Here is a 13,330-nt window from a genome sequence, read left to right as displayed (position 1 = left end):
TGGGCTTGTTAACATAAATGGAACTTCTGAAGCTTTCATAGCACTGCAAAATGCAAAGCTGTGGAGCATGCCACACATAAACAGAGGCAAAGGCCCTGCAATTGAACAGCTTGTCGTGCCAGCATCCTGCAGGTGCTCAGCTTTGATCTGTCCTGACAGTGCCACCACTGCTTGCATGGGGCATGGGTGCTGTTAACCAGGGCTTCAGCATTACCCAGCCACGTTGGGAGTGTATGGCTGGGGCCCTGATGGTGGAACTGGGGAAGGCTTTTCCTGGCTTTTTGCCTGGCATCAGCAACAGTTTGGATTAGTTGGCAGGAGGGTGCTGATGGCAAGGAGGATGCTGGTGGCATCATTGGCGTGACAGACTGACAGAGGGATTTCTTTGTCCCTTTGCTGTACCTATAAGGTATGAGAATGGGATGGGCTAGGATGGAAAAGAGTAGAGTAGAGTAGAGTAGAGTAGAGTAGAGTAGAGTAGAGTAGAGTAGAGTAGAGTAGGAGTGGAGTGGAGTAGAATAGGGAGTAGGAGGAGGAGTGGAGTGGAGTGGAGTGGAGTGGAGTGGAGTGGAATGGAATAGAATAGAATAGAATAGAATAGAATAGAATAGAATAGAATAGAATAGAATAGAATAGAATAGAATAGAATAGAATAGAATAGAATAGAATAGGTGCAGGTACCAGCTCTGCAATATCAGAGCTGGGTAAGGTCCAAGGGAGATTTCTCCATGAGTGCAGGGGACTCGGGCACTTCCATTCATACAGGGACAAGCAGCCCAGTAAGGTCCCAGCAGCACCACAGCTGCAACCAGCTCCTGGTGAAGTGGTATAGAGGCAGCCTGGTGAGATATTCCAGTGCAATGGGGCAGCATCTCCTGGTGTTCCCAGCACAGAGGCCAGAGGAGGGCCATGCTGCCGTTGAAACAGAGGGAAAATGTGGAGCTGAATTGATCTGGTTTTATCACTTGGCTCCTGACTGCAGGTGGGCTGAGCTCTGTGATCATCTCCTTGGCTCCCCAGCTAGAGCACAGCCTGCTCATAACTGCTCAGCACTTTGATAAGAAGTATGCCTGGAGGTATTTTGCAATGATGAACAAGAAAAGATGAATGAGAAGAGATGGGAGGCAGATAAACGTGGTGTGTTTGAGGCAGACAGACTCACTCACCATCATGCAAATGCTGTGGTCTCAGCCATTTCTGCACAATGGCTGGTGGTAAAATCATAATTCTTCTTTTCTGAATGTGCTGGGTTGTTGGGGGTTAGATGTTGGTATGGGTTGTTTTTTTTCAGTTTTGCTTATTAAAGAGTTCCCTGCCCACCTCCTGCCATGCTGCTGGGAGGCATCTTCATCAACAGCTGTATGTAGTGTGATTAACAAGATGAGTTTTATCAAGATGAGATGCTAAAATCAGGCTGCTGTATGAGAAGGACAGAACATACACAGCCAGGAGATGTCCTTTACCTTCTCCTTGACAGGAAAGAGAGAAGAATAGTGATGACTGATGGAGAATGGCAGAATGTAAAGAAAGTGGGCATTATCACCATCATGTAAGTGAGAAAAGCCTCCAAGAGGCAGAGCTGAGGCCTCTCTCAAGTCATGGCATCCCTGGGCTAGAAGTGCAAAGCTAGCCCTGCAAGGGCAGAAGCACTCCTCCCTCCCAGTGGAGGTTAAATATGCCAGAAGGAGGGAGGGAGCATACTCTAAGCATTGTTTCCACTGGAAAGCAGACAAAAAAAAAAAAAAAATGCTAATGGACTTTGTCTGAGATTTTCAAAGTGTAGGATTGCATGAGGCTCCTGGTCTCCTCAGGAAACACCAAGCATCAGGGCTCTGCTCCAGCACTGGGTAGTTGGTAGCCTGACCTTTCCAGCAGGTACCTGTGCACTTACCATGTTCCTTAGGGAAGAATAGTTCTTGTATAAGCCACGACAAATAAAGTGAAAGCAATCAAACCAACATATTGTGGGTTTTTTGTCTGAAGTGTATCCAAGAAACTCAGTCTCTGCACATTTCTAGCTAGGGAGTTATTCTAACCCACTCCTGAGTTGGGTTTAAGTTGTTGCTCACTTAATTTTTCAACTTAGTTTCCAACTGGGCAGATGTTTTTTTCTTCTAAGTTTGTACCTCACTGTCAGTCTCGAGTTCTCAATCTTTATTCTCACTCTCAGCCCAGGCCTGGTGGAGGCAACTATCCATACCCTTCAAATACTCAGGTACCTTCCATGGTGCTGGTTATACCCTGCGTGCACGTTGCACGCTCAGGACAAGTTCTGGCAACAAGTGTGATAACCAAGTTAATTTGATTTCAGTGAGAGATTTGTACATGTAAAGCCCCTGTGGTAAGCCCCCAGTGGAGGACGGTGCTACATCACTGCAAATATCACCTTGTGTCTTCCTTTTTGACTTGGCTTTTTTAATTGAATTTTTTTTTGTTTTTGAGAAATATAAGGGGGCAAGGTTACTGCTGTGTGAATGCTAAAACAAGACCTGTTAAATCCTTTCTTTGAGAGGTAGTTTCCACCTGAACATCCACCTGGGCAAGCATCTCTTTCTCAGAGTGAAGCAACAGCCCTTCTCCCAGCTTGCCATCATTGCTTCTCTAGGAGCCCACTACCACCCAAGCACAGCTGAGTGCTGGGTCCCAGACTCACCAGGTGGCTCAGACCTCAGGCTCAGAGGCCTGATCATGAAGCATGGGTATCAGTGGTAAGGGCAAGGCCATACAATGACAAAAAGAGGTGTTTTTTTCACTCCTGAAAAGCACTACCAGTCTCTTGCACAGCACACTAAATGAACATGCTGGTCCCTACGGTCTTCCCGGATTCTTGCCTCAGGGTAGCTGCCTCCTAACATATTCAGCCAGCTCTGGAGCATCTTCTGAGCAGTGCCACCTTGTTAGCCTGCTGTGAATTCCATGTTTGGCAGTCTGTGTTCAATTCCCCAGCATCCTAGCATGACCATTCTGTGCTGGATCCACCATTGGATCCATCACATAGACGTACAACTGAGATATGGAAAGAGAGACATCTGACTCTAGAAACACCTTCAATCCTCTAATATTTTCTCCCAGCAGGGGCAACATGAAGAATTTCCCATCTGCCATTGGCATCACTTGAGAGGCTCTCTTCCCAATCTTTTGGATCTTGTGTTGCCTCCTTCCCAAGAATGCTGGTGACAAATATTTTCAAAGGTGCTTCATTTTTCTGTGGACATTCCTTGTTCACTTATTCCAGTGAGATAAACTGACCCTGATTGTTTTACTGCCTGAACATGACTTTTCTATTGTGCCCTCTGGTTTTCTTTGGCCATGTTATTGACACTGGGTAATATAACATAAAAGGAGTGTGGATGGGCTTTTACAAAGAAATCAGCTACATAGCTATTAGAGGATTAAAAACAATCCCATGGCCAGGATTACACATCTTTAAAATGCTGATAATATCAAGGAGCAAATGGATTTGTAATTTAATGGCAGAAGAGGGAAGACTTCAGATGTGTGGGGTTTTTTCCACATTTGATAGAAAGATTAAAGTGCCCACATTTGGTGTGCAGGAATTTGATAAAGCTGTAGCAGGGGTGCCTATGGATATCAGTGTTCCTGTACACAGTAACTGTGCCACATGGAGAGAATTCTTCTGGTTAACATTTTTATTTAAACTTTAATTCTCAGGGTGACAAGCTGGATCATTTTCTGCTTTCAAAGTCTGATAATGATACACTTTAGAAGCTTTGAAGAAAACCTTTGTCTAGACAGAAACAGCTTAAGAAAGCTTTTGAAAGGTAGCATTCACTTGAAACACTTGTTGATGCCTTTAGGATGCACTGATCTGTATTTGGGAAATCTTGAGCTGTTTTCTACTTCCAATGTGCTAAAAGTGTGCAAGAGGGTTGTATGACAACAGGAACTATCAGAAATAAAATGTACACCTTTCCTATGACTCATTCAAGCTGTGACAGATTTTCCCCAAAGACAGAATTTCCTTCTCATTCAGAAATGAATCTTCCCAGGAGGTAACAATCATTCTGATAATTTTTTTATTTCCAGTGGCTTGGTTTGATTTGGGTCTTTATTGTCATTACATGTGTATTAGCTGCTTTTCATCTTCAAATCACTTTACAAACAACTATGTGCTTCACAAAGTTCATTTCAGGTACTCTGAGGAAATGTATATTTTTCATAGTAACAAAGATTTAATCTCTGCTTTGAGAGAGAAATACAATTCAGGCTTACTGACACACTTGTCAGCAGCACTACCATGTTTCCAGGAATCTCAAAACAGAAGCACAGATCTCTTGTCAGAGACCATAAAGGGAAGGAAAAAAAGCCAAAAATAATGGATAAAAATCAGACATTCGGACCACTACCCTGCCTTTTCCCCCTTTCCTGGATAATCAATACAAAAACACACCCAAAAATGAACGTTTCATCTCTGGATTCTTTGAGATAACTGCCCAGGTAACTAGACCTCTACATTTTGGGGGCTGGGAAACAATCCCTGCGAAAGTAACAGCCCTTAGAAAAACAAATTAGTCATTAGAAAATGAAGCTGCTCACTGGGTAAATAATAAAGAACGAAGCCAGTGACTGATATTGATATTTTCAACATATACTTTCATATACTTTCATTACATATATTTTCATATACTTTCAACTGCTTCTGTATGGTCAGGCAGAGCAAATTATTTGTAGCAAGTTGCTTGGACAACTTCTTTAGGCTTTTTCCATTTTTCGAACTGTGAGTACTTTGCCTCAGTTTGTTTGGTTTTCAAGATTGTAATTTAAGAAAAAATAACTAGGTTCAGAGCTCCATCAATACCTAGACCCACATTTGGATTGCAAGTACTTGAAGGCAGTAGCTAAAAGCTAAATAGCTAAATATAATTACATTATATAATGCTACATATAATTTATAATAATATTCTATAATAAATACCCAAACACTAAAATTGTTCAAATATTCAGAGTTGAAATCAGCAGAGTAATTTTGATTGGATGCTAACAGCACAAACCTATCCCTTATGTAGATTTAAAATATAAAATTAAAATTTAGTTTCATGGATAACAGTGCATATTTGTTTCCTACCCATCTTCTTTATTCTTCCTGCAAATTCATTCCTTCTTCAAAGAGGGCTGTCCCATTTGTTATCAATTGAAAGTGAAAAATAAAAAAAAACCCAGCCAGGATTAATTCAATTTTTTATTTAAATGAAATTTATGGACAAGTTTTGAGGTATTTGATCAGTATTTGTTCTTATTTATACATGAGAATTTTTTTTCAGGTGTTCAGTCATCACAACATGAAGGAAAGACAAAAAGATGCAAAACCATTTCATCAGTGTGAGGCAAAAAAAGAAAAGTTTGAAAGGTCTGTGGAAAGTGTATGGGTAAGAAGCAACTTATCCCATAGTCAGAATGGGATTTACGCACATAGATAAATGTTATTTAATTATGGCCTTGAAGAAAGGAAGATTTTTGAGAAATTTGAAAACAAATTCATATTTTAAGTCCAAATTAAAGGTTTTTGAGATTTTGAGATAGTAAGAGGTCCTTTCTTTGAAAAAGTAATGCAATATTCTAAACAGGAGAAATACCTACATTTCCATGCAGATGTAAATGGATATATTTAATGTTACCCTTTTTGTACACACAAGTATCTAATCACTACATGAACATATTTCTAAGCATATAATCTCTGACCTGTCAAAAAGACACAAGAGTATTTTGTCTATGAACTCAGTTTTCAGAAGAAAAAAACAAAAAACCAAAACACACAACAGCAACAACACTCAAATAAACAAACAAAAAAACCCCCTAAGAAGGCTGGCAACATTTTTTCAGTGTCTTGAGTGGAGCTTTGCTTTTGAAAGTATAGATTTATAGAGCTCTGTTTCCCTCTTCCTGGCAAGAAATGTCAGATTTTCTTTTCTTGAAAAATTATCCTTTAAATAATCACCAAACATCTAGTGTCCAATGTATGAGTTGCTTCTTTCACTTTAAGAGTTGCTGCAAAAGAAATTAATTCCCAAATACAGCCTTATTTATATTTTTAAAACTGTCTTTTTGGAAATAGAAGTATTTCTGTGAGTTTTTCTAAATATTTCAAGGAAAGCTGTTTTATCTAAATCTTACCTTTCCCAGTCCAAGCCTTTGCAACCCAGTGCATCTCAGGTTAGCAGTTGGGAAAAATAGGCAGTAAAATTTACAGGAGAAATCAGGAGAAAGGGAAGGGGAGTTTCCCAGAATTGATCTATCTTGTTTTGCTGTCTCATTGAGAGAAAGGCAAAATACAATAGACAGACAGAATAAAAGCTGCATAAAATGCAAATGTTGCTCCAGTTTTACCAATCCAAAGGAACCTCAGTAGCACAGCTGAAGCATCCTGAGACTGATTTGTTTGTATGAACACCATTTAAGGTCTTTTGACAGACTGAAAATACCTTTTTTTTCAGCTGTTTTTCCTTTTCCTTGTATTCATTTTCATCTGTAGAAAAATCCCCAGGGTTTTAGATTAGATTTTCAGCTGAACTTGAAGGCTTCTGTCTCCAGTGATGCCATTTCCTAGCTGCCTGTCTCCTCAAGCTCACTGTAGGGGGATGAAGCTGAAGAGGTTTTAGACTCTCCATCACTGTTGCACTCCCGCGGGGGACCAGGACCGGGAGTTTCCGGGAGCTCCTTGGCACAAAGCTTTTCCTTACTGTTAGTCCCTAAGGGATGGCAGTCCAGCAAGCTCTGGAGGTGCTTGATGTAGCTTATTGCAGCTCTCAGGGTCTCCACTTTGCTGAGGCGTTTGTCAGCAAACTCCTTGGGCAGGTGCTCTCTCAGGCGCGTGTAGCCCTCGTTCACGCAGCGCACCCGCTGCCTTTCCCTCTCGTTCCTCTTCCGAATGAAGGCAGGCTCAAAGGAATAGTCATAGATGCCCACGTAGCCAGGGAATGGGATGTAGGAGATGCGACCTGAGTGCCCGCTGTAGCCCTGCTCCCAGTAAGAAGGGTCCAGGCGGAAGGGAACCCCAAAGGGCTCTCTCAAGGGGATGCCGTGGGGATGCGTGTGGCTGTTAGACAGGGACGTCGCTCCTGGAAATGCAATCCTGTTTAATAGTCCATCATCATCTTTATTGCTGTCCATGCTTCTGTTTGGTTGTTTGTTTCGTTGGTTTTTGTTTGTTTTTTTCCTCACCGGTGAAATTTGGCTTCCAAATCTTGTATCAGTCCAAGCAAAGGGGAAACATTTGTGCAGGTACCCTGCCCTGCAGGCTGCAATTTCCTCCTGTGGTGGATAAAAAAGCAGATCTCAAAGCACTGCTAACGACATGAGGTCCACTCTGTGCCTTGAAATCAGCTCCAAGCCTTCTTGTTTTTATAGATGTAGAATGTCAGCTAATTTGCAGACAGGTTGTGAGGACCATCACTCCGCACTTTAAACACTTTTATTCCTCTGATCTTCATATTTCAAAAGATAATAAGAGGGTTCCTGTGTATTCCTTTTCTCCCCACTGAAAATTATGACCATGAGAGTTAATGCCAAACATAAATAATCTTCCAGGCTCTAAACACTTCTCATGTATTGTAATCCACGATATCGTTTGATATAATTGTCTCCAAAAGATGGGTAATTTGCAAAGTTTACAGGGATCTTCAAAGTTTTGGCAGAACTCCTCCCTTTCAGGAACCAAGGATCTTCTGTCATCTGAAAACTACCCAAAGGCTTTTCACAATGAAATCCAAAAGACAACTGCAAGCTTTGTTGTTTCGGCTGCTCTGGTTTAACTGAAACAGCTCACAAGTCGTTTGCAAAAGTTATACGGTGTGTCTCTGGCTTTCTGTGGAAACTGAGAAATCTTCAAAGGAAAGAGTGCTCTCTTGTGGTTGCAAGTCACGTCAGATCGAAAATACGTATGTGCAAGAATAAGAGGAAAACTCTTTTCTTTGCCCAACGAGAGCCTTTCTCAAGAACTGCGAGTTTCAAAATGTGTACATGAGCCTTTTAAAAAAAATTTCAACATCCTGCATGTTTCTGCTCACAACATGAATGTTCTGGTCATCACTATGACCACCTGCCTCAAAAAAAAAAAAAAAAAAAAGAAAAGAAAATACAAAGGGTATGCCCTGATTGCCTCCTGTGTAACTTTTACTAGTTGTTGACACAGATATTGGCTTACCTTATGACTTGCTTTCACAGTGCTTTAACTGGGGAGCTGAAAATCCCTGTTGAGTGTGCCAGATCTGTTTTGCATCCTCCAGTTTACATCATTTGCTAGTGAGAAGAGATGGACAAAAGATAAGGACTTCTGGCAATACATGGGCATAATGTCCTGATCATGCTTTTCCCCTAAAATATCCTGTTATGTTAGCATCAGCTTCTGCAGTAACTGGAGGGTCTTTGACTTCTCCCATGTTGTTTTTCAAGAGCCTCATAGTTATAAACTTTTTCTGAAAACACATCTTCACAGTTAACCAAATTTCTTTTTTTTTTTTTTCTTTTGCCAGTTTGAGGAGTTGAGCGTTTGGTCTGGGAGAGCTGTAGGAAGAGACAGGTGGATGTGAAAAATTACAGGTGTGTAGGCTCTATTAAAACTGTTCTTTTGCTCAAAGTGAAAGTTTCCACCCTGTTCAGTCTTTGATGCCAAACTGCCTCAGAAGCATGAGTGACTGGAACAACACCCCCCACTCTGAGAAAAACATCTCTGTCTCTGCTGAGTCAGAAACCAGCAGCAATGATGTCAGTGTGCATTTTCAAGCCTGCCTTTCTATCTTTGCTAGACTATTCTGAAGCTTCAAAAAACTGCAGTCATCTTCAAAGCATGATGAACATACTGGCAGACCATTCCAGACAGACATGAGTGAGAACAATCGTGGACTCTGGTTTAGGATAAGCAGCAAAATGTCTCAAAAGCCAGGGCAACTATGCATCTACTTTTGCTTCTGTTGATAATATTGCCAAGCAAAAGCTGATGTTTGAAGCTGAAGGTTTTGTATCATTACCCAAGAGTTACCTAATGTGTTTCATGAGGGGTTGAGATCTTTTCCAGTCACAACTAAACGTCTTCCTAAAATAATGTGCCATAGCTCAGATGGAAGGTGTGGGTGTGAGGCAAGGATTCCTGGAGAACACCCCAGATATGTACAACTCATTTCAGATCAAATAATCAAGGAAGTCTTTCTGCCTTTAAAAAAGTCTTTGGAAATGGTTGAACAGTATGGGTTTTTCACTTGTACTACAAACTCTTGTCCAACAGAAAAGTTTTTCAGAAATGAATGCTTAAATGAAAACAGGTCATTCATTGCAGCACTAAGGTAGGCAAGGACTTGACATTTTCTTAAAACAAAGAGGATATTGGCCTCTAAGCAAGTAGCAGAAATAGGAAAAGGACATTTGATTTGTGTCACCATTAGATTGAAACCCCTGCCCTCTGGCAGTATTTCTGTAAGGAAGTAGAAGCATGCCTCCTGGGGAGGCATCTCAGGTGCCAGAATATATCACAGCTCTCCATGACCTTGCCAGAAGGCTACCCATGTTCAAAAGGCAGGATTACATTTCAGTTCTGTCATGCAAATGCACCATTCCATGCTGCCAGACCTCTTTTCTGTGTTTACTGTAAATGCAGGTCACTGTCACTTCCCAGAGTGTCAGAACTGCACCTGTGCTAAACAGACACCCACTCTTCCTACAGAAAAATCCATCATTTAGAGAAGTATATGAAGAAAAATTACAGGTAAATGTTATATGTTAATCTGAATGACTGAAGCTCATCTTATATCAGATGGACTCAGCAGTCTGATTTCCTTCGTGTGCAAGAGAAATAAGAAAATATGCCACAGGTTTTTGTAGGGCATCATATCTTGTTGACAATCTAACACCACTGCCTCAGAAAGGGACTCGACCCTGGCAGGGCACCAGCAAAAGGCCAACACACCTGACATCCCACTGATGGTCCTTGTCAGGAATGTGAGTAGGATTAAAGGAATGTGTCATTCCTGTACTGACTTCTGCAGAAAGCAGGCTCTACTCAACGTGTCTGCACATGCAGACTCAGTGGAAGGAGCAGGACAGGCCAACCAAAGAGAAAGGTTAATACCCATTCTTTTTAATTTTAAGAGTAGGTTAAGCCTACATGGATAATTTTACTAAGACAACCCTTTGATCTTCTTTCTTACACCATTTTTCCAATTAACTCCTTTTCACAGCTTTGCCTGGATGGTGCTTTGACTCCAGAACGCAATATCCTCCAAGCTCATATAAATCAGATGGTTTGATTTGCTTTCCAGGTAGTAAAATCGAGGTGTTATTCACTGCAGGACAAGGATAGTTGTACTGTTTCTATTTATATTTTATATTTTGCTTTGGTCTGTTCTTTGGGAGGGTTGGGCTTTGTATTGTTTACAAATTTGTATTGAATACAAAGTTTAAATGGGGACACCAGGAGGTTCCTTACATACTCCATTGACTGACATTTGAACAGGTTCTCTTCCTTCTCTTCTTCCTTTTATTTCACTGTTTGCACTTGCACTTCACTAATATCCAGACAAAATGAACAGAAAATAATTCCAACATACCTAAAAATAAGATACTGAGGCATCTTCCTTCTATATATAGCTCAGTTGTGGTTCCATTTGCATATCTTATAACACAATACCTACAAGAATGTAATCTTTGTACAAAAGAACACTCAACTTGTTCACACTCCCACAAGAATCATGAATAACACTCCTGACATTACACAGTGATTGCTTTGAATGACTTTGAATTAGTCAAAGCAACAGATTCTCCTTGACAGCATGTCCTTCTGTCTGAAAAGAGAGTGATGAGCAGAAATATTGTAGTAGAAACACAAGAGTCAGCTGAACACATGCAAGTCCACCTACTTCACAACAGATGATGTCTCAACTATTTTATCGATGAACACATTACTGAGAAGGAAGAAGAAAATACATCAGGAGTTTCAAAAAAACCCTTCTCAACATTGTGCATTTGTTATATTTTACTGTGCAGTAACTATATGAAATTCTAGTATTTATTATACATATCATAACATGTCTGCATTTCTGCAATTGATTAACAGATACAAAATTTTGAAATTAACAGTTTCTCTTGTTAACTGCACACTGCAGAATTACAATCATAATTGCAATTTAGACAGAAATCCAGGGAATGCAGGACTGAACAGTTTTGTGCTTCTTTGCTCCTGTTGTATCTGTAAGAATGGGCCATCTCTTCCCCAGATCTACAGCTAAAAGTGAGAGCTGCACCTAAACCAGCCAGGTTTCATGCATAACATGGGCCAGCAAAGTGCTGACAAGCCAGTAAAAAGTGGTGAGAAATTTCGATTTTTGATGTTAAAACACGTGGCTTCAGCCATTGCTTTTTGTGCAATCTTTGTTCAGCTGAATTATTCCCTGAGAAAGAATCTATGGGCAGGTTTACAATTGCAGAAGAGAACACAGAGTATGGAGGTGCAGGCAGGGCCCAGCAGGGACTTCTGCTCATGGTACAGAGAATGACTGAAGGGTGCTTAAGGCACTTCTTTCCTCCCATGGTTTCATGAGTCTCCCTTACCTTTCAGTGCATCTCCATGATCTGAAGACAACTTGAAAAATAGCTCTGTAATTAGTTCCACACGCAGAAAGTACTGCTATAAATGTCAATAAACTAAGCTTTCAGGGGATGTGGTGCAGTTGGCTTATCAAAACACTTCACATATAATACAAGTGTCTGGTATATAAAAAAATATCCTCCCCTGCAGAAGGAGCAAATGTCTTTTATCACAATACCTTGGGCATGCAGAGTACATCTCTGTAGACACAGATTAACTTCTTATTCAGTGACACTTCATATTATCACTGTCTTTCTTTGATATTTGTGCTTTAAACTGGTAGTTAAGATATCAGTTCTTCAAGGGAGTAAAGTAACTACAAAAAAAGCTGGAATCTCGGAGGACTCAAGTTTGACAGTAGGAAAAAACACTCTTATCAGCATACAACTACATAAAATCTGGCTTATACACTCAAAGTATTATTTCCAGCTCAGATAGTTGAACAGCACAAGGATTTCAGTGGCAGGGCAGTTCTGTGGTGCAATTACACTATCATAATTGGCATTAAGACAAACTGAGGGATATCCTAGGCTTTCAGGACAGAACTGAGATGTACTGAATATAACTGTAAAATGGTAAGGATCAAAACTGAAAATGGAAAGTGTCCATCTCCTGTGTGCTGGTGAATGCAATGTGAAGAGACTTTTGATACTGTAATCATTTGTTCATGGTTAAAGACCATCTGGCTTAGTGGAGAACAGAAGAGATTGTGGAATATGCAGTAAATTAACTGAGGACTTTCTTTTGATAACAAATGACAGAGACCTGGATTCACTTTCCCTAGGTGTAGTCCTCTAGAAGTTATCTATTTAGACTGAACTAATTACACAGGTCCCAGACACACAGTCACCATTGACACAGAGAGGCAGCTCCAAAGGGAATTCTCACACATCTCAGACACCCTCCTCAGGACAGGATGAAGCCTGCTCTGCAGCAGCCCATTCCTCTCCTTCAGCTACAGACAGAGCTTGAAGAACTACCATACACAAGGTGCCTAACTTTCCCACAACGAAAGCCAAACGAGAAGAGCATGTTTCCACACCTGGAGGAACCGATGCATTTGTACCGAACTGAAATGACCCTTCCAAGTCCTACACTTCAGGTCTTCAGATCAAAAGGTAGCAGGCAGAAAAAATACAAGTTTCCTTCTGTGCAGGCATCCTGTCAAGGGATGTCTCATTTAATGAGGTATCGTTTAAGTGTCAGGCACGATCAAATTACAGAAGTGCGTTAGGGTGTTTCGGGAAACAGCTGCTCAACCCAGCACTTAGGGAACGTGTGGATGGATTTGAGCAGTGTACGTGGGGAACATCCACATGTCACAGGCAGTAGCGAGCTACAAAACCACTTGTGCACATCAAGAGATCCCTTTGTGATGTAGCCTTAGCCAGAATTGTACATAGGAGCCATAAATCATCCATAATTGAACAGCAGCTGGTGTTCAGAAGGTAGATGGGGAAGTAGGGGCTGACAGTACCGGAGGCCATAAAATGTAACCCTGTAATGACAAGGGCAGGACAACAGAGAGATAGTCGGGCCTAATGTGTGGAAAACCAGGAGCAACCGAGAGAAGAGTGAAACCAGGGAATGAACAGCAAGGGCTTTCTGCCGGCCAGGCAAGCCGCGGATGACACCTTAGGACAGGACAGAGATGCTCCTCCGAAAGGGGAGAACCACCGTGATCCAAACCGCCGTGTAGGTGTCGATGCCTCCCAGGCCCGCTGTTCCGCCGGCAGA

At 41.3% G+C, this 13,330-nt stretch overlaps 1 protein-coding gene across 1 annotated transcript; it reads right to left on the bottom strand.

The window, feature by feature from the left end:
* Positions 1–5,203: 5,203 nt before the first annotated feature.
* On the bottom strand, positions 5,204–13,293 carry ASCL4 (achaete-scute family bHLH transcription factor 4). Its single transcript, XM_071729207.1, has one exon. It carries the CDS (start codon positions 7,126–7,128, stop codon positions 6,562–6,564), a length of 567 nt encoding a protein of 188 aa, XP_071585308.1. The 5' UTR covers positions 7,129–13,293; the 3' UTR covers positions 5,204–6,561.
* Between the last annotated feature and the right edge of the window lie 37 nt (positions 13,294–13,330).

The sequence above is a fragment of the Heliangelus exortis genome, chromosome 1 (assembly GCF_036169615.1).
Source record: "Heliangelus exortis chromosome 1, bHelExo1.hap1, whole genome shotgun sequence".
Lineage (NCBI taxonomy): Eukaryota > Metazoa > Chordata > Aves > Apodiformes > Trochilidae > Heliangelus > Heliangelus exortis.
Note: the sequence above shows the minus strand (reverse complement) of the source record. Positions and strands in the feature narration are given on the sequence as shown.

Bases quoted from the DNA above. Each gene is read 5' to 3' on its own strand.
- ASCL4 (XM_071729207.1), bottom strand. From the start codon at position 7,128: ATGGACAGCAATAAAGATGATGATGGACTATTAAACAGGATTGCATTT.